The following is a 20,373-nucleotide window of genomic DNA, read 5'->3' on the forward strand; positions in this document are numbered from 1 at the left end:
AGCTTATTAGATCTTTACTATTATCCTCATTTTGGAGAAGGGGAAGCTGAGGCACAAAGAGGCCAAGTCACTTGCTCAAGGTCACAGAGCTTGCAAGGAGCGGGGCTTGGGTTGAACCCAGAGAGTTGTAGCTATGCTGTCCCCTCTGTGCTTGATGGCATGGCAGAGCCCAGAACCTCCTGCCTGGTGTTGCCATAAGCACTGCCACCCAGGGGCCAGGCTGGCTTTATAGCCCAGCTTTGAATTTCGGCATCACTGCTTCCCACCTTGGGCAAGAGACAGGTCTTCTCTGAGCCTCGTGTCCTCATCTATAAAGCGGTTATGACAAAACCCCCACTCCCTGGGGGTTTGGGAGGATGCACATGCTTAGCCAGTGCCTGGCAGAGTGAGTGATCAATAAATACTAGCTGTGTGTTTTAAAAAGTATATTTTTATTGATTTCAGAGAGGAAGGAAGAAGGAAAGATAGAAGAATCAATGATGAGAGTCATTGATTGTCTTCCTCCTGCACCCGCCCCACCCCTCCACTGGGATCGAGCCCTGACCAGGAATCGAACCGTGACCTCCTGGTTCTTAGGTCAGAACTCAACCACTGAGCCACACCTGCTGGGCCTAGCTCTGGTTTTTATTAGACCTGGAAGGTGGGCCTAGGAGGAATGGCACTATTTTTCTTTGAGAAAAAAGTCCCAAAGAGTGAGGTGGTGAGAGGATTCACTGCACAAAGTGAGTTCTCCATGCATCCTTGCACGTAAAAAATTGCATATAAAAAGAAACTGATGAAAGTTAAGAAATTGCTTCCTTGTCAATCCTCTTTTAAACCTTCTGATTAAATAAAAAAGCCCTCACCTGGGTACTGATGTGTCTTAAACACTTATTTGCTAATTTTGTTTTAACAGAGTCACCTAGTCCAGAACCTTCTGCAGGCAACAGTAGCTGCCTAGAATGTAATAATGTCGTTTCTTCCCCCTCGCCTCTGTTTTAGGTGGCTGGTGCTGTTCTTTCAATTTGTCCTGGTGTCACACTGTTTCCTTTAAAGAGAAATTTGTTGAAGAAAAAGGTTAGTCCCATCTTCCCCTTTATTGACAACTTCGCTTTATTCCTTTGACACATTTATTTTAGAAAACCACTTTATAATGGTAAATTGAGACCAGTATCAGATACCCCAAATAGAAGGTAACTGTACAGCCAGAACCGGTTTGGCTCAGTGGGTAGAGTGTCGGCCTGCGGACTGAAAGGTCCCAGGTTCAATCCCAGTCAAGGGCATGTACCTTGGTTGCAGGCAAGTCCCCAGTAGGGGGTGTGCAAGAGACAGCTGATCGATGATTCTCTCTCATCGATGTTTCTAACTCTCTCTTCCTCTCTGTAAAAAATCAATAAAATATATTTTAAAAAAATAAAAGGTAACTGTACAAAGACATGCAATGTGAAAATAAATGCTACTAAGTTCTTCTGAGGGTAGTCCTATTCCAGGCAGGTGACCTCACTGGCATTCTGTGACCTGGAGATTCTGGTGGAGATTCGAGCATTCAGAGGCCTTCCGCTGGTGCCGGACGGACGTTCCGGCCGAGAAATCTCGGGGCGAAGTACCAAGGCTGGGTGCCGCCTGAGCTCAGCTCGGCCAGCCTCGCGCACATGGGGTGAGGGCCTCTCCTCATATGTACACAGCCTGGCCCGTGACTCAGTCGAGCACCACTCCTGATCAGATTTCCCCTGGGATTAAACATTAATCCCATGTGTCACCTTCTTATAACCTTTAGATCAACGGTCACATTTCACAGACAGGAAAACAGAGTCTCAGTGGGGAGGAGTGACTTCGTGGTATCACAGCCAGTGTGTTGGCTGAGCTGAAGACAGGATGTTGGTTTCTTTGCAAAGTAATTCTGCACAAGATAGGAAATGTATGAACTGATATGAGGCGAGGCTGACATTTGAACCTGGCCTCGAGCAGGCCCATTGCTCTTGGGGTCTACTGTGCACATTGAATGTGAGGTTCATTCCCCAAGTCTGTTGAAGTTGGTAGGGGATCCTATTCAGGGGGGGCACCAGTGACCCAAGCAGACAGGTTCCTGCTCCCCGGTGTAAGCAGATAACGTGGATTAGTAAACAGAGCCCTAGAAGATGTACGCCGGAGTGACTGGGGTTGGGGTGACTTTGGAGGTGACCGCTGAGCCAAGACCCCCAGGGTGGGGTTGTGTAACAGCTTGGGAAAGGTGTGGGTTGAAATCCTAACCCCCAGGACCACAGAATGTGACAGGATTTGGAAATACCATCTTAACAGATGTAGCCAGTTAAAATGAGGTCATTACGGTGGGCCCTGATCCATGTGACTGGTGTCCTTATAGGAGGAGAAAATGTGAACACAGAGACACGGGGAGAAGACGGCATGTACAAGCCAAGGAGAGAGGTATCAGCAGGAACCAGCCCTGCCCACACCTTGATCTTGGACTTCCAACCTCCAGAACGGAGAGATAATACATTTCTGTTGTTTCGGCCGCTCAGTCTGTGTCACTTTATTTTAGCAGCCAGGAGCCACTCAGTGCCTGGAGACCCAGAGATGCCTACCACCCCACCTCTGGGCACCTTCCCAGAGGCCCAGGTTGACACCCTTTCTGTCTTCTCCCCCGCAACAGGAAGGACGGTGAGATGATCACACCTGAAGCCCGCAGAGCCCTCCTCTGGCTGGTGAGAGGTCTGCTTCGACCTTGGACCCACCAGCCATAAAGCAATCACCAGGAGGAGATGGTGGCAGACATGGAGGAGGGGTGGGGATGGGAGATGCATGGGGGACCCAAGGCCTTCATGGGACACTGCCCAGGGGCCACTCCTTCTTCTGGAGCTGGGGGCCACCTTGCTGTGTGAAGCGAAGACTGAGCCCTGAACAGCAGGCTTAGAGAGCAGTGTCCTGCCCTCGTCAGTCTGGCTCAGGGGATTGAGCCTCGGCCTGCGGACCTAAGGATCCCGGGGTTTGATTCCTGTCAAAGCTCAAGTACCTCAGCTGCAGACTCCTCCCCAGCCTGAGCCCTGGTCAGGGCGTGTGCAGGAGGCAACCAATTGATGTGTTCCTCTCATATCAGTGTTCCGCTCTGTCTTTCCCTCTCTCTTCCACTCTAAAAATCAATAGAAAAATATCCTTGGGTGAGGATTAAAACACACACACACACACACACACACACACACACCAGTATCCTGATACCCAGGCCTTTGAACCCTGTCCACACACATGTCCCACACAGCCCCTTCTAGAAACTTCTAGAGCCCTCACAGGACTGACCATCAGCCTTTTTACCTGAGGGGAGCAAAGCCCTCAGCCCCCTTCCTTACTTCCCTTTGCTCACTCTGCTCCAACCCCCTGCACCTCCTTGCATTCCTCCTACCTCAGGGCCTTTACACGAGTGCTCTCTGCTCCCAACACTCTTTCCACATTCCCTCCTGACCACCTTATATAAAATTACAAGTCACCCCACACTCTCCATCTCTCTTTCCTGTTTTCTTTTTTTTTTTTTTAAATATTTTTTAAATGTATATTTTTATTGATTTCAAAGAGGAAGGAAGAGGGAGAGAGAATGTGATGAGAGAGAATCATTGGTCAGTCGCCCCCTACATGCCCCCCTACTGGGGATCGAGCCCACAACCCAGGCATGTGCCTAACTGGAATCAAACTGGTGACTTCTTGGTTCATGGGTCAATGCTCAACCACTGAACCGCACTGGCTGGGCCCTGCTTTATTTCTATACATGGTCTCTTAATATTACTTATTTTCTTGCTGATGCCTAAATGATATTATTTAGCATCCATCTCCCCCAATAAGCTCCACTGGGAGAGGGAGTGGGGATATTTATGTTCCCTGCTGTGTCCCCAACACTGGCACACAGTAGGTGCTCAGTAAATAGTGGTCACCGGAATGAATGAATGAATTATTGGACATAACATCCTTCAATTAAAAAAACAACAACAACAAAATTACCTGGTTTTGGGGTGGGGAAGATATTGCATTTTAAATATATATATATATATTTTATTGATTTTTTTATATAGAGAAAGGGAGAGGGATAGAGAGTTGAAAACATTGATGGGAGAGAAACATCGATCAGCTGCCTCCTGCATACCCCTTACTGGGGATGTGCCTGCAATCAGGGTACATGCCCTTGACTGGGATTGAACCTGGGACCTTTCAGTCCGCATGCCGATGCTCTATCCACTGAGCCAAACCATTAGGGAAACATACATCCTTCAATCTTTTTTAAAAAAACATTTTATTGATTTTTTTTACAGAGAGGAAGGGAGAGGGATAGAGAGCTAGAAACATCGATGAGAGAGAAACATCGACCAGCTGCCTCCTGCACGCCCCCCCCCCCCCACACACACACCCTGGGGATGTGCCCGCAGCCAATGTACATGCCCCTGACCGGAACAGAACCTGGGACCCTGAGTTCGCTCTATCCATGAGCCAAACCGGTTTCAGCCTTCCTTCAATCTTCAGGAAGGGCAGAGGGAGCCTATTCCCCACCAAGTTTTCCTCCTTCATGGTGTTTGGAGACCCTGGTTCACACCCTCTCTTCACCCATTCCCAGGAGCCCGGAACTTTCTGGAAATGCCACAGGGGATGATGTAAGAGGAGAGAGAACTGGGCGGTCTCCAGGATTCGGTGCTAATCAGTTAGCATTGCTCAAGAGGCAGATCAGAGTTCCCCCACTCCCCCAGCCCCTGGCCTGCCCCTGGCCTGCCCCTGCCACACCCATGTCACAAGGGTTTTACTCACTGCCTGGCACGGCCACATCCCAGGGAGGGACCCAGAGGAGAGGAGGAAGAAGAGGCTGGGGGAGGAGCTGGCCAAGGAGCTGCTGCTCCCAGAACCCCTCGCTTCTTCCCTGCAAAACTGACCTTAAAGAGAAGCGTAGAGAGAAGCCGAAAGAAATGGGAGGTGACATGGCGACAAGGGGCAAGCCCCCGTCTGGGCGTTGTCTCAACGGTGGCTGACTCACGGCGTGGCCACAGTGAGTCATAACCCTTATTAGCCCCTCTGCCCGCCTGTGCAAAATGGGGGCTGTCGTTAGGCCCAGGCTGTGCTGTGGCCAAAGGGTGAGGCGCCCAGAAGTGACAGGCAGGGGGCATCTGTCTGGGACTGGAGCACAACATAGTTCTTACAGACACACATACTAGCAATAATAGTAACAGCCATGATGACGGCCAGGTTTTCAGGCCTGACTCTGTGGAGGTCCCTTCCAGGCATTTCACGTGTTTTAATCCTTGAATCCTCCCAACAACCCGGCAAGGCAGGTCCTTTATCACCTATTTTGCAGATAAGGATACTGAGGCAGGGAGAAGCGCAGCCACAGAGTGACAAGGGTCAGGGTCAGGATTTGAACCCAGGCCCTGTTCTAACTCAGCATTGTCTGAGAGAAATATCATGTATCACTTTAAATTTTCTAGCAGCTATAGTTTAAAAAGCACAAAGTAAAATTAATTTTCATCTGAATATATTTTGTTAATCCAAATTATTGTATTACTAAATCCAAGCTATTTTCATTTCAACATGTGGTCAATATCAAAATTATGAATATGGCACTACACTTTTCTTCATACTAATCTTGGACATCCAATGTGCTTATCAATTTGGTCACTAAATCTTTATCAGAAATCTTTGATGTGTACTTATGGAGTTCAGAAAGTTTATAGTAAAAAGCGTAGACTCACAAACCCAGGTTGTTTCATGTCTACTCAAAATTTGTCCATTAAGTGACTTGAGTATTAGTTTTAAATTTCAAATGAACAAAAATGAAATAACATTGTACTCGATTACACTTTTTATACTTCAAGTGTTCAATAGCCATAGTGGCCTGGGGCTCCTGTAGTGGGCAGAGCAGGTCTAATCTGCTAACCCTTGCTATTTCTAATAATGGCAAGTTCCAACTTTTTCTGAAAAGGACCAGATACTAAATATTTTCAGCTTTGCAGGCAACAGTGTCTCTGTTGCAACTGCTCAACGCTGCCATTGTATATAAAGCAGCCACAGACATTACATAAACAAATGGGTGTGGTTGTGTGCCAATAAAGCTTTATTTACAAAAACAAGCAGAGAGCCAGAACTGGCTTATAGGCTGCAACAGTTATATTTATAGACGTTCAGTTGTGCCTTCCGTAAGTACTGAGTGGGCAGCTACTGTGTGGCAGGCATGGTGCCAGGACTGGGGATATTGCACACAGTAGATCTTGCCATGATGATTGTCCCTATTTTACAGATGAATCCTAGCTGGAGACTTTATTATTTTTATTTTTAAAATATGTCCTTATTTATTTTAGGGAGGGAGAGAAAAAACAATCGGCTGCCCTCTGCATCCCCCCTACTGGGGATGGAGCCCACAATCTGGGCATGTGCCCTGATGGGGAATCTAACCAGCAATGTTTTTCGGTGCACGGGTCAACACTAACCAACTGAGCCATACTGGCCAGAACGAGGCTGGAGACTTTTCAGCTCTTCACCCCACACCTCTTCCTCTTTCTGATTAGCTAAGCTCCTGAACCAATATAGACGAACGGAAGGAGCAAAAGACATTTTTGTTGCCTAACACAGAATAGGCAAATAAATGTGTGTTGAGCCCTGGCTAGCTTTGCTCAGTGGTTAGGGCATTGGCTTGTGGACGTAAGAGTCTCAAGGTTCTATTTCCAGTCAAGAGCATGTATCTCGGTTGCAGGTTTGATCCCCTAGCTCAGGTCAGGGCGTGTGTGGGAGGCAACCAGTTGACTTCTCTCTCTCTCTCTCTCTTTCTTTCTCTCTCTCTCTCTCTCTCTCTCTCTCTCTCTCTCTCTCTCTCTCTCTCTCTCTCCCCTCCCTTCCACTCTCTCAAAGAAAAATAAATGGAAAAAATATCCTTGGGTAAGGACTAAAGCAATAATAATGATAATAAATAAATAGGTTGAATGATACCACAATAAAAAAAAATATATGATGCAATGTTTATAATATTGTCCCCTATCAGTAGGTACAACTAATCTTTATTCATTCCCACAGTTACATAATATTCCATTATGCAAATGCATCAGACTCTATTAATCAATGCCCTATTGATGGATTTTTAAAATGGATGTTTTGGTTGTTTTTCTAAATGTTTTATGTACATGGTTGTACATATATATTTTTTATACTTTTTATTGAGGTAGAATTAATTTACAATAATAATGCAGGTCTTAGGTGTGTTCAATTTGATGAGTGCTGGCTGAGTACTGTTGTGTGGTATGGATATACCACTTTGTTTATCCATTCTCTTGTTGTTGGATATTTGAGTTCTTTCCAGTTGGGGACAGTTATGAGTAGAGTTGTCATGACATTTCACGTCTTTTTGTGAACATACACTTGCATTTCTCTTGGGTAAATAGCCAGGAGTGAAATTGCTAAATCGTATGGTGAATAAATGTTTAACTTTGTAAGAGACTGCCAATTTTCCAAAGTTTACCAACGTGATTGGGCCATTTTGATTCCCACCAACAGTGGGCGAGCGTTCCAATTGCTCCATAGCTTCCGACAACTTCTGATGTTGCCTGTCTTTATTTTAGTCATTCTAGTGGTTATCTCTCAACGTTTTCATATGTCAGAAATGGTTCAGAACAAATCAAATAAAAATGAAAAAAACCCACACCTATACAATTACGTTTGGGAAATGCGACAAACTCTGTTCGCTCCAAGAGTGTAAAAGCTCTGATAAGTTTTGCAAAGCTGTTTATTGACGCAGTGCTCCCTCCTCTGGTTTGGCCGCAGCATCCTTTTGGGGTTGCGTTTCACACTGAAATGTGTTGGTGGGCTCTATTATGGAAATTTGAAGTAGGTGGTTGTGTCTAGTCAATGGGATAATGTGATGTCAAGGGTATCAAAAAGTCCTGCTCTCCCTCAAATGTTTATCCTTATCATACTTGTTCAGATCCTCCTTTTTTATATAAAATATATATTTTATTGATATTTTTACAGAGAGGAAGGGAGAGGGAGAGAGAATTAGAAACATCGATGAGAGAGAAACATCAATCAGCTGCCTCCTGCACACTCCCCATGTGCCGGCAACCAAGGTACATGCCCTTGACCAGAAATGAATCTGGGACCCTTGAGTCCGCAGGCCGACGCTCCATCCACTGAGCCAAACCGGTTAGGGCCAGATATTTCTTCAGTGGGGTTTATGAAAGCTTCTGAAGTCTATAATTATAAAAATTTAAAGAAACACAAATATCCTGGGGAGGGGGAGGAGGAGGGTCTTAATCTACATGAAGGTATAAGCGAGTAATGCCACATCCTTTCTTCCTGGCAGGCTTCACCGGAGGAGGAGGAGGAATTCTGTGCAAGGAAACTTGGACTCCTGAGAGTCATGAATGGGCTAAGGGGGAGGCAGAAAGAAGTCCCGAAATCAGATTTCACCTACTTGGTACGCTTGCCAGGACAGGCTTGGCGCAGTGCCTTCGCAGCGAAAGCTGAGTAAATATTATGACGGGATCACTAAAGACAAGCCAAACCAAACAAATCCCTTAAAGATCCACCTCAGAGCCATTGCAAAGGAAATAAGAGAGATCTGGGAGCCAAGGACAAGATAATGATACCAGCATCCAGAGGGGACAGCTACCATAACACAGGGTCTCCCCCGGGCCCTGCTGACATTGGGGTCATGTCACTCTCTGTGGGGCTGTCATGGACTCTGCGGTGCTAAGCAGCATCCCTGGCCCCTACCTACTCCGTGCCAGGAATATTCCTCAGTTGTGACAACCATAGATGTCCCCAGACATTTCTCAGTGCCCGCCTCCCCTCCCCCCTCGGGGAGGGGCAACTGTTGCAATGTAACTTATTGCTGGATACAAGAAACACATCATGTGTGGCACGTAGTAGGTCCTCATTAAAGTTTTGTTGCATGAATAAATAATGATCGATGCATTGAGAAATATACACCAGGATTTAAATTTTTGGGGAGCAAGGAGGTTTTTTTTAGTTACACTGTAAACCTAGCTGTTAGCGTCATTCTAGTGGTTATCTCTAGCGTCATCTCTAGCGACATACAGAAGTCCCAATGTAGCCGAGTATTCACTAAGTTCTCAACAGCTTCCTTTTTTTTCTTTTTTTCTTTTTTTTTTTTTTTTAAGAATTTCTGTCTTTTAAAAATAATTTTTAATTGATTTTATAGAGAGAGAGGTAGAGAGAGAGAGAAACATTGATGAGAGTCATCAGTTGGCTGCCTCATGAATGCCTCCTACCAGGGATCCAGCCCACAACCTGGGCATGTGCCCTGACTGGAAATTGAACCAGCAACCTCTTGATGCATGGGATGAAGCTAAGCCAACTGAGCCACACCGGCTAGGCATCAACAGCTTCTCGCTATATTTAGTATAAGCCAGACTTCTGTGTTAGCCCAGAGAGCCCTACACAGCCTGCTCCTGTGCCCTCCCTGTCCTTACCGCTCCCTCCCTCCCTCTTCCTCACCCAGCCCCTCCCTCTCCTCCCACTTGCCAGCACAGCCCTCCCAGGGCCTTTGCATGTGCTTTTATTTTTATTTTTATTTTTTTTACCTGAAACACCCTTCCCCTATCTTCCATGGCTGTCTCTCTGTCATCGTTAAGAGCTGTGCTTAAATGTCACCTTCTAAAAGGGGCTTTTTCTAGGCCTCAGTTGCCCTTTATCATGGTTTCGCTTAGTCTTTCAGTAGTACTTACCCTGTTTATCTGTTTACTGGTTTATTTATATGTTTATGGTCTAGCTCGTTCACTGCCTCAGCCCTAGTGCCTCAAATGGTGGCTGGCACACAGGAGGTGCTCAATGAGGAAGAGCTGATTGAGCACCTACTGTGTGCCAGGCATTTCCTGGACACGGAGGGCCCAGCAGAGAACACAGACACTCTAACCCCTAAGGCCCTTCCGTTCTGGGTGCAGTGGGGAGGGGAGACCTGAGGGAAGACACCAAGCAAGTTAATACACAAGTAAGAACATTTTAAATAAGGAGTTCAGTGAAAACAAGGATCTGACCTGAGGAGGGGTCTTCTCTCTGCTGGGTCAGAGATGGGCTCTCGGCCACCTGGGCTGATTCACAGATATCAAACATTCACAGTGACTGAGTCAGCGGAGGAGGAGAGGGGAGGTCCAGACAGGGGGACTGCAAATGCAAAGGCCCTGAGGTGGAAACAAGTTTGGCTCAGTAAATAGTTGTTGAATGAATTAACGATAGAAGATTCCAGAAGGAATTGGTTACAGGGGTTCAGCCCTGGAGGGCTTGGAGGGTGGCAGGGGGTTGCCAGCTGTGCTGAGGGGAGGGAGCTCCTGCAGAGAGAACCGCTTCAGCAGAGGTCTGGGTGGTCCTCCTGTTTGTCCTGTCCTAGGAGTGGACTGGACCGGCCCGGAGCCCTGGACTCTCCTTTATCCGACGTCTAGGACTCTGATAAGAAGCAGTCCCTAAAAGTAGGGAAGAGGTCACGGCAGAGCGAAGGCACCCCAGACTTTGGCCTTTGCCCCTGGCCTGCAGGAAAAGCACAAAACATCAAGATAACGGGTCTTCTCTTCCCTCCCCCAGCCTGCCCTGGTATCACTGGCCCTTTACCCTGTCCGTCTGGCCTGTCCCCCAATCAGCAGCTGGGGGTGGGTTTGGGAGCACCCCAGGACTATTTCAGCATCTTTTGGGGGTGGGGAGACAGAGCCACAGACAGGAACAGGACTTGGGGAGAGCTTCTACCGACAAGAGACACGGAAAGTAGCTGGAGGCAGAGCTGGCCGGGCTCATGAATGGAGATCTACCCGCTGGAAAGGTGAGTCCTGCCTGGGTCCGCGGGTGGAGGGGAGGGCCATGCCAGGAAACTCTCCCCAAGCTCCCAGAGTTGGAAGGAACCCCCACCTCCTTGCACAGATGGGAAGAAAGGCCGAGAGAGAGAATGCAGTGACCAAAGCCATGCCTCCATTCCAGGGCTGCTCTAACTTCTCCCAGGCTCTCCCCCCCTTAGCCAGGGGACATGGGCAGGCTGAGAATGAGAGGCCAATTCTGTCAGCTCCAGGGAGTGAGCAGGCTGATTGTCCCCGTGTGTACATCTGTCTAGCACTTTTATTTTATTTTATTTTATTTTATTTATTTATTTTGTAAAAATATATTTTATTGATTTTTTTACAGAAAGGAAGAGAGAGGAATAGTTAGAAACATTGATGAGAAAGAATCATCTATCAGCTGCCTCCTGTACACTCCCCCATTGGGAATGTGCCCGCAACCAAGGTACATGCCCCTGACTGGAATCGAACCCAGGACCTTTCAGTCCTCAGGCCGACGCTCTATCCACTAAGCCAAACCAGTTTCGGCTATTTTATTTTATTTTTAAATATATTTTACTGATTTTTTACAGAGAGGAAGCGAGAGGGATAAAGAGTTAGAAACATCAATGAGAGAGAATCATCAATCAGCTGCCTTCTGCACACCCCCTACTGGGGATGTGCCCAAAACCAAAGTACATGTCCCCGACCGGAATCGAACCTGGGACCTTTCAGTCCGCAGGCTGATGATGCTCTATCCACTGAACCAAACCGGTTTTGGCTTGTCTAGCACTTTTAAAAGCAACCGGCTCTCATCTCGCCCTGGGAACTCTGGGTCAGCCCCTCAGCACTGATTTGGAGGTGGAAGCCGGGCCTGGAGATGGAGTGGAAGTTGAACTTAAGCTGGACAGGCCTAGGGGGTGGGGGTCGGCAGGTGGGAGATGGGGAAGAGAAAGGCTGTGTGACCCTCATGCCTGTCCCGTCCTTCCCCAGATGGCTTCCGCCACCTGTTCCATAGGCCCCATGGACAGCATGGAGCTCCTGGACCTCCTGTTTGATCGACAGGATGGGATTCTGAGACATGAAGATCTGGGGGAGGACTGGGGCCACGTCGGAGACCAGGTGAGGAACCCCCCCTGCAGCTAGAACTCCACTCAGCTTGGTAGCATTTCGCGCTCACGGTGTGTAATTTCAGCAAAGCACAGTATTGCTTTGAACCTCTCAGCTACCCCAAGGGGCAGGCGGCATCGGTGCCTGAGAAGTGATGAATCCAAGGTCCAGTAACTTGTCTGGGTCACACGCACAGCAGTTTGGAGTTGGGTCCAAACTCAAACTCAGGCAGGATGGTGTTCTCATGGAACATGATTGTGTTCAAGCCCCACAAGCCCTCATTCTGGCAGAAAGGACCAGTGAGGCCCAGAGAGGGTCAGTGGCTTGCCCACAGTCACACAGCGATCCAGAGCAAAGCACAGACCTCCTCATTCCCGCCCCACCCCCTCGTGCCTGCAGGTCCTGCCAGCCCCGGAATCTGATGATTTCCTCAGCTGTATCTTGGGTTCCGGAGACTCAGCACCAAGCTCCCCTCTCTGGTCTCCTGCGGACAGTGACAGCGGCATCTCTGAAGATCTGCCCTCCGACCCGCAGGACACCCCTCCACACAATGTGCCCACCGCCACCCCGGCCGGCTGCCATTTCTCGGAGTCTGGCAAGGGGCTCTGCCCCCCCTACCTTCCCCTCCCCCACAGCCCCAGCCGGCCTCCCGGGCCAGTGTCCCAAGTGCTCGAGGCCTCTGTGGCCATAGACCTGGGTGAGTTCTGTGTCTTCTCTCACTGCCCTTTCCTCATCACACACGTACCCCTCCTTTTGAGATGGATGCTCTCATGGGCCCATTTTCCAGATGGTGAAACGGAGTGCCCATGAGGTTAAGCAACAAGTCAAAGCCACAGAGCTGGGATGCACCCACCACAGGCTGGCTGTGGCACCAGGTGTCATGCTGCCAAACTTGTCTTTGTACCTCCCATGCCTGGGTCATAGTAGATGCTCCATAAAAGTGAGAGGTCGTGGATCCCAGTGGTCAAGGCCTCCTCTTGGGAGAGACTTTATGCAGAAGACACCAGTAGGGCATCCTTTGTCCTCTGAGCCTTGCAATGGAATGGGAGCTCTTAGGAATCCCATTGGAGAGCTGAAGAAACTGAGGCTCAGAGAGGGTTAGTTACTTACCCAAGGGCACGCGTTTCACCCAGTGAGAATGAGACTCTGAAGTCTGTGCTCTGGAGAGCAGCTCACTTTCAGTGGGCCGGGCACGGGGGGGAGGGAACCAGAGGTGAATCAGACCTGGTCCCTGCCCCAAAGGGAGATAAGGCCTGGCTGGCTGTAAATCCGGTCTAGAATCCTGGGCAATACCAGCCTCTCTCTCCTGATTGGCAGTGGGTCCCTCGACAATGTCCTGATGAATTTGGGTTTCTATCTTCCAGAGAGGGGAGACTGAGGCACCAGCTGGGTCTGTCCCCTTCAACCCAGGCCTTGGGGCCCCAAGTTGTACCCAAAATCCTTACACATTGGAGTCAATCCTGGAAGCCTAGGTGGAGGAGGCAGGTAGGAGCTGGGAGATCAGTGCCCCCCACCTGACCCTCTCCCTGTCTGTGTCCCCATTCGCCCTGGTTAGAAATGTGGAACCCGGGCCTCTATCCTGAGGAGCAGGCTGAGCTGGCAGTTTCGCCCCCAAGCTGCAACCTCACGGTGAAAGACCTCCTCCTCTCGGGCAGTGGTGGAGACCTGGTGAGCAGCCTCTCCCCCAACTCCCAAGCATCAGAGCGGGGAGACCACATGGGGTGCACAGAGCCCCAATATCCCCATTTCAGAGACTGAAAAACTGAGTCACAGACAAAGGCTGGATTTGTCCAGGGTCACATCCAAGGCAATTCTGTGGGCTCCAGTCCTGAGTTCTCTATCTCCCGAGCTGGGACGTTTTCTACCACAGTGGTAGTAAAAACAAAACGAACAGAAACGTACTAAGCACCTACTATAGGCCAGGCATTCTTCTAAATGCTTTAAATGTATCATCTTTTAATTTACAATAACCCTGAAGATTGGGGATTACATTATATATTTTTAAAAATAGTTTTTATTGGTTTCAGAGAGGAGGGGAGAGGAAGAAAGAGATGAGGATCACCTATCAGCTGCCTCCTGCACTTCTCCTACTGGGGATAAAGCCTGAAACGCAGGCCTGTGCTCTGACCAGGAATCAAACTGTGACCTCCTGGTTTATAGGTTGATGCTCAATCACTGGCCATAAGATATTTTATTATCTTAATTTTACATATAAAGAAATGGGCATAGAGAAGTTAATTTGCCTTTAGCCACCCAGCTGTTAATATAAAGAGTAGCAGGCCACATGAAAATGGTTCCCCTTGCTTTTTTTTAAGTTGACAGTTTATTTTTATTTATTTATTTTTTAAGTTGACAGTTTAGTATGGGGATTGCTCCATAGCATGACATGGAGAGCAATCCCTTTTCAGAGTTGTGTAATATTCCATTGAACAAATAGGCCGTGCCTTATTTGCTGGATCTTTTCATTGCTTCCAATCCTTTGGCATTGCAGACAGTGTTACAATGAATGTGCACAGCCCAGAATGGTGCCTGGAATGTAGTAGGTGGCTATCAATAGCTGTCTAGTGACTTGGTTAAGTGAATAAAAATTCCGTATGCCCCTTCTTTTGCATATGTGGGAGGGTATCTGTAAGATCAATTCTTGGAAGTGGAGTTGCTGGGTCAAAGGGCTGTGTGCTGGCCAGTGGGGACTCTACAGCAGATGGATCGATCAGATCTGGTGCCTCTTTCATTTCCCAAAGGCGGCCACTCTCTGCCCCCAACGCAACCACCCTGTTTTTTCCATAGCAACCGCATTCCTTGGCAGCCCCCCACCTGCTGAGATCTGGGACTGGGCACTGCCAGGAACTGGTGCTGACAGAGGACGAGAAGAAACTGTTGGCCAAAGAAGGCATCACACTGCCCACCCAGCTGCCCCTCACCAAGGTGAGATGGTGAAGCCCTTGGCTCCGAGTCTTTTCCCCTTCCTGCAGCTAGCTGCCCATGAGTCCCACCTTTAGGCCTCCCACACTGAAATGGTTGGACGTGACTACAACCAGAGTAAAAGTCATCCAAAAAGCCAACTTAGTGAGACCTCCCTATCTCGCCACAGTTCTCACTCAGCCCTTTCACGTAATATCAACACCTGAGTTTAATGTTGGTATTAGCTGGCCCCCATGAAAAGCACTGGTCTCAGGTATGACCAGAAGGTGGCGCAGTCGTACCGTACACAGAGTTCGGTCGCACGTTACTAACTGGGAATAGAAGCTGGATAGATTCCAGGACTCAGGACTCTCCTGGAGACTCTGCAAGAATTTAGGGGTAGGAAAGCTGGTTTTGAAATCATCAGGAGTCTGCCCCCACGTCCCTGGGTCTGGGATGGCTACCCTGGGAAGAGACTGGGTGAAATTGTGGGGCCCAGACAACAGAGTAGACCCTTTAGCCTGACTCAGCCTGTTCCCCATGTCACGTGGCAGTATGAGGAGCGAGTCCTGAAAAAAATCCGCCGGAAAATCCGGAACAAACAGTCAGCCCAAGAAAGCCGTAAAAAGAAGAAGGAATATATTGATGGCCTGGAAACTCGGTAAGGCTGGGTCCTGGGCATACTCAGGGAGGAAACTGAGGCCCAGAGAAAGGGATGTAAAGGGATGTAATGACAAAATTAAAGTCGTCTTCCCTCTCCAGGAGGGACCTTTTTTCATGTGAGTTGCAAGGACAAAATATGCAGAGAGTTGGCTCAGGGAAGGATTTCAGGGTCCCTAGAATATGTGGCACCAAAAGAGAGGGCGGTATTATCCATCTTGTCTGGCTCTGCCAGGTCATGGGATATGGGATGCTCACTTCCCTGGTTGAGATCTCTGATCCTCAGAGCTGTTGTGACCGCCAAGAATGAATTTATGGAATGTTACAGGTCTATCTGGGTTTCCAACTTATTCCTGGGTCAGGTTTGGGATGTTATTTTTTTTGTGAAGATGCCGATTTCAAATTTATTGACATAAAATGGCTGATAGTTCTCTCCTATTATTTTAAAATGTTTTTATTTATTTTAGAGGGAGAGGGAGAGAAAGAGAAACATCAACATCGATTGGCTGCCTCCTGCACACCCCCCGCTGGGGATTGAGTCTGAAATCTGGGCATGTGCCCTGACCAGGAATCAAATTGTGACCTCCTGGTTCATGGGTCAATGCTCAACCACTGAACAGCACTGGCTGGGCTATAATTATGCCCTTAATATTTTTTTAAAAAATTATGCTCTTCTTAATAATTCATTTGTTTACTTTTGCCCTCTCTCTCTCTCTCTCTTTTAAATCTTTTTTATTTATCTTGCCAGAAGTTTGTGTATTTATTATTCTTTGCAAAGAATAGATTTCTCGCTTTTCCTTCCATCCAATTGTATTTTTCTTTTCGAGTTCTTTCATCTCTACTATAAGCTTGTTATGTCCTTCTTAGACTGGCTTTTTGTATGTGGCGGTGGTGGTGGTGGTGGATTTTATGCTGTTGTTTAGTTCATTGAGCTGAATTAAGGCTATAATTTCCTTCTCAGCAGCACCTTAGCTGCATCTCACACATTTTGATTTGTACTACTGTCATTGCCACGTGGACCCTAGGTTTTCTCTAATTCTTTATCTCTTGAGTTATTTAGAGAGGACCTTTCAGAGAGGGGATTTCTTCTCTTCCCTGGTTGTGATATGAGGACTGACACATCCTCACGCTGTGATCTGAGTATTTAAACTCCACATCTGAGTGGTCTGGGCCACGGCCATGTTCACAGATGGATGCAGATGGGAAAAGGTTCCATCAGAACCCTGGATGGAACAATCATCATTCTCTTGTTCCTCAAATGCCATCTGCCAAGCCCCTACTCAACTTTGTTTCCTGCCATCCTCCGAACCCCTCTGTGAACTAAATAACTGTAACCCAGTTTTACCAGTGGGGGGACTGAGGTCCGGCCAGAGAGCTGAGAGGCTCGAGGTCACAGGGATGGTGAGGGGTGTGACTTGGTTCTCCTTGGACTCCCAGCCTCCCCGCTATTTCATCTTCTGGAAGCATCACTGCCTGACTTTGGCATTCCATTCCACTCATGGGGCTCAGACTTGAGTGAAGCTCCCACACCAATGCAGAGATGGGACCTAGAAACTGGCAGACACTGGTTCAATCCTGGCCTCAGAGACTTGCCCGGGTGACTTGGAATGAGTGACTTCCCCTCTTTGGCCTTGGTTCCCTGCCTGTAAAGTGGAGCCTCACAGGAAGAGGTGCCTGGGCAGTTGGTGGCAGACATACTCTGAATGTCACTGTGACTTTGTCCCTGCAGGATGTCGGCCTGTACTGCCCAGAACCAGGAGCTTCAGAGGAAAGTTTTGCATCTCGAGAAGCAGAACCAGTGAGTCTTGGTCCAGCCAGGGCAGAGGAGAGGGGAACCGGCCCCCAAACCCCTTGCAGGAGAGGTGAACAGTGTGGAGGAGGGGGCAACTTCTGTGTAGCAGGGCAGAGAAGGGGGGTAAGGAGGGAGGGTACGGGTAAGGATTCCACCTAGAAAGGAGGCAGGATGCATAGCGGAGGGGATTTGGATTTGGGGTCTTAAAAGATGTATGAGTTCATGGGAAATGGCATATGAATGGCCTGAGGACATGGTGTATTGGAGAACTACACAGAATTCCATCTAAGGGGTGCATCCACTTATTTTTATTTAGCATCTACTCTGCATCATAGTTCTGGGCACTGGGACCACAAATGAAGAAAGACACAGTCCCTCCACTTAAAGAACTCACAGTCTAGTGGGAGAGATACTCAAGACAAAAATACATAAAGGATCACACAAATAGTGATAGTTTGTAAGAAGAAAAACAAAGTAGGGTGAAGGGCTATTTTATATTGATTTGAGAGAAACATTGATTTGTTGTTCTACTTATTTATGCATTCATTGGTTGATTCTTTTTAAAAAAAATATGTTTTTATCGATTTCAGAGAGGAAGGGAGAGGGAGAGAGAGATAGAAACATCAATGATGAGAATCTTGGATCGTATGCCTCCTACACGCCCCCTTCTTGGGATCAAGCCCACAACAGGGCATATGCCCTTGACTGGAATCGAACCCGGGACCCTTCAGTCCACAGGCCAGTACTCTATCCACTAAACCAAACTGGCTAGGGCCTTTGGTTGATTCTTGTATGTGCTCTGACCAGGGATCAAATTTACAACCTTAGACTATTGGGATGGCGCTCTAACCAACTTTGTTACCATGCCAGGGCTGTCGGGATATTTTACACAGGAAGACCAGATACAGTGTTATTTGAGATGAGGCCTAATGGGATGAGACAAAAACCAGCTGCCAAGAGACCTGGGGGAACAGTGTCCTTAGAGGGAATGTCCTGTGCAAAGGTCCTGGGGCCCCGCATGCTGGAGGCATGGTGAGGAGGCCAATGTGGCTGGAGCAGAGTGAGTGAGAGCAGCAAGTTGTTCAGGGCTTCAGTTGCAGAGAAGACTTGAGGGAGGTGGGAGCCCTGAGAGGAATGGGAGAAGCTGTCTTACATTTGGAAAGCGTCCCCTGGTTGCTGAGTGAGGGCAGGAGAGGTGGGAGGGGGAGAGGAGGTGGAGGGGGTAGAGATGAGGGGACCAGAGAGGAGGCTCGGGTTGGCATCCAGGTGAGTGATCCTGGAGGCCTGGATGGGTGGCAGAGAAGTGGGCGGGATGCCATTGGAGATTTACCAAAGCAGAGGGAGGGGGGCCTTGTAAGAGCAGGGGGGCCTTGAGGGGTGGACAGAATTCAGACATCAGCTCTGCTGGGGAACCCAAGAAATGGACAGAGAACCAGGTTAAGGCCCTGTAGGGCTCAGCCAAGGCTGCTCTTTCCACTAAGGTCCCTCTTGGAGCAGCTGAAGAAACTCCAGGCCATCGTAGTCCAGTCCACCAGCAAGACAGCCCAGGCAGGCACCTGCATAGCGGTGAGTCCTCCCCCCGCTCTGATGGCCCCAGGGTAAAGGGTTCCTCAGCCTTGGCAGACGGGCCTGTGGGAGGGGAAAGGTGAGCATCATCCAGTCTCTGGGCCCGTTTCCCTGCCCATGAGATGGGTGTGCTTACAAGGATAGTGGAGGGATGGGGTGACCCCACCCCATCTCTGGCAGGTCCTGCTGCTCTCTTTTGCCCTCATCGTCCTCCCCTCCATCAGCCCTTTTGCCAACAAAGCCGAGAGCGCCGGAGACTTCACACCTGTGCGAGGTAGGTGGGCCAGGATCACGTTGGGGTCCCCTCTGGGCTGCATCATGGACAACATCCCCATGGCTCCTCACGTCCCAATATTGGGCCTCTGGGGGAGGGGGAAGGAGCCCCCCATGCAACTGCTCCCTGAAGCTGGGAGATAAGGAAAGAAGGAACACCAGTCTTCCTATCCCATCCCTCATGAACCTCCAACCCTCACTCAGTCTTCTCCAGAACTTTGCACAACGACGCTGCTTCCCGTGTGGCCCTCGACACCATACCAGGTTCCGAGGCCCCAGGACCTCAGGCCGAGGCTGGCGCACCTCAGGGAGGGCCTCCAGGCAGCCGCAAGGTGCATTGGAAATCCCAGGACATGCTGCCTCTGGAAAACTCGACAGAGGAGCTGAACAGGTCGACCCTGGTCCAGGGCAACTGGGCAGAGAAGCTGAGCTGGGCCACCCTGCTGGGCTGGGCCTCATCTGAGCCAGCACTCAGCCCAGGTCTCGTGGGGCTGGAGGCGGTGGGGGAGGAGCTGTGAGTACCACCTGGATGTGACTCCAGGCCCCTCTGCTCAGGCCCTGTGGTGGGTGCTGCAGCGGAGGCAGGGGACTGGCGGTGAGACAGAGACCCCTGTGGAGATGCCAGGATGGAGATGCACAAACTCACAGCTACATACCCAGGGACTCAGACACAGGAGCAGAAACTGATGCTCAGACCCAGGGCAACCCTAAGACCACAAAGCCTGAGAAATACACACAGACCCAAGCACAGAATGGAACAGGCAAATACATAGAGTGGTCCACAGACCCTGACATACACACACACACACATGCCTCAACAATTGCCCTGCTTGGGGACTCCTCCCTGTTCCCTCAAACACAGGGAAGAGGGAGTGACTGAGACTGCAGGGAGCCTGGCTCCTAAGCTGTGGCTGGGCTCTGAACTTTGGGATGGCCGTGGCCACCCTCCACCTTCTGTGACTGCCATGATCCTTAATAAAATACTGCGACAGAACACGGCTGGTGTGGAAGTGTAACTGGGTAGAGGCTGGAGTCTGGGGCTCCCCAATCTCCAGAAGGTGGGGCTGGACAAGCCTGGAATGGGGGAGTAAAGTGGGGAGACCCCAGGCATTCAGGCTAGAGGCAGCAGGTGAGGCGCCAAGAATGTCTTCAGCACCGCGGAGAGCGGCAGCTGATGGAGCCCGGGATCCTGGAAGCCCTTCGGAGGGACAGGCTGCCCACCCTGCTTTCTCCCGTGGAGACTGAGGTATCGCGAGTGAAGGGACCTGTCTAAGGTTATAGCTGGGTTGGGGTGGAACCCAGTTTCACCTGAGCTCTTAAGGG

General features: G+C 49.2%; 1 protein-coding gene across 4 annotated transcripts in view; it reads left to right on the forward strand.

Moving 5' to 3' along the window:
- Positions 1-20,044, forward strand: part of CREB3L3 (cAMP responsive element binding protein 3 like 3) — a 37,144-nt gene extending 17,100 nt beyond the window's left edge. The window contains exons 3-14 of one of the 4 annotated variants that reach the window (XM_084883614.1): positions 982-1,056; positions 8,291-8,404; positions 10,337-10,759; positions 11,742-11,870; positions 12,258-12,555; positions 13,414-13,526; positions 14,646-14,783; positions 15,314-15,420; positions 17,149-17,217; positions 18,693-18,777; positions 18,958-19,051; positions 19,255-20,044. In XM_084883614.1, coding sequence (XP_084739740.1) covers positions 10,733-10,759; positions 11,742-11,870; positions 12,258-12,555; positions 13,414-13,526; positions 14,646-14,783; positions 15,314-15,420; positions 17,149-17,217; positions 18,693-18,777; positions 18,958-19,051; positions 19,255-19,568 — 1,374 coding nt within the window. In that variant the 5' untranslated portion in view covers positions 982-1,056; positions 8,291-8,404; positions 10,337-10,732 and the 3' untranslated portion in view covers positions 19,569-20,044. Of the gene's footprint in view, positions 1-981; positions 1,057-4,782; positions 4,994-8,290; positions 8,405-9,526; positions 10,760-11,741; positions 11,871-12,257; positions 12,556-13,413; positions 13,527-14,645; positions 14,784-15,313; positions 15,421-17,148; positions 17,218-18,692; positions 18,778-18,957; positions 19,052-19,254 lie in introns of those variants that run through there. The other 3 variants (XM_084883613.1, XM_084883616.1, XM_084883615.1) reach the window with 3 other exon arrangements.
- Positions 20,045-20,373: the final 329 nt, after the last annotated feature.

The sequence above is a fragment of the Pipistrellus hanaki genome (assembly GCF_964339955.1).
Source record: "Pipistrellus hanaki genome assembly, chromosome: 5".
NCBI classification, from domain to species: domain Eukaryota; kingdom Metazoa; phylum Chordata; class Mammalia; order Chiroptera; family Vespertilionidae; genus Pipistrellus; species Pipistrellus hanaki.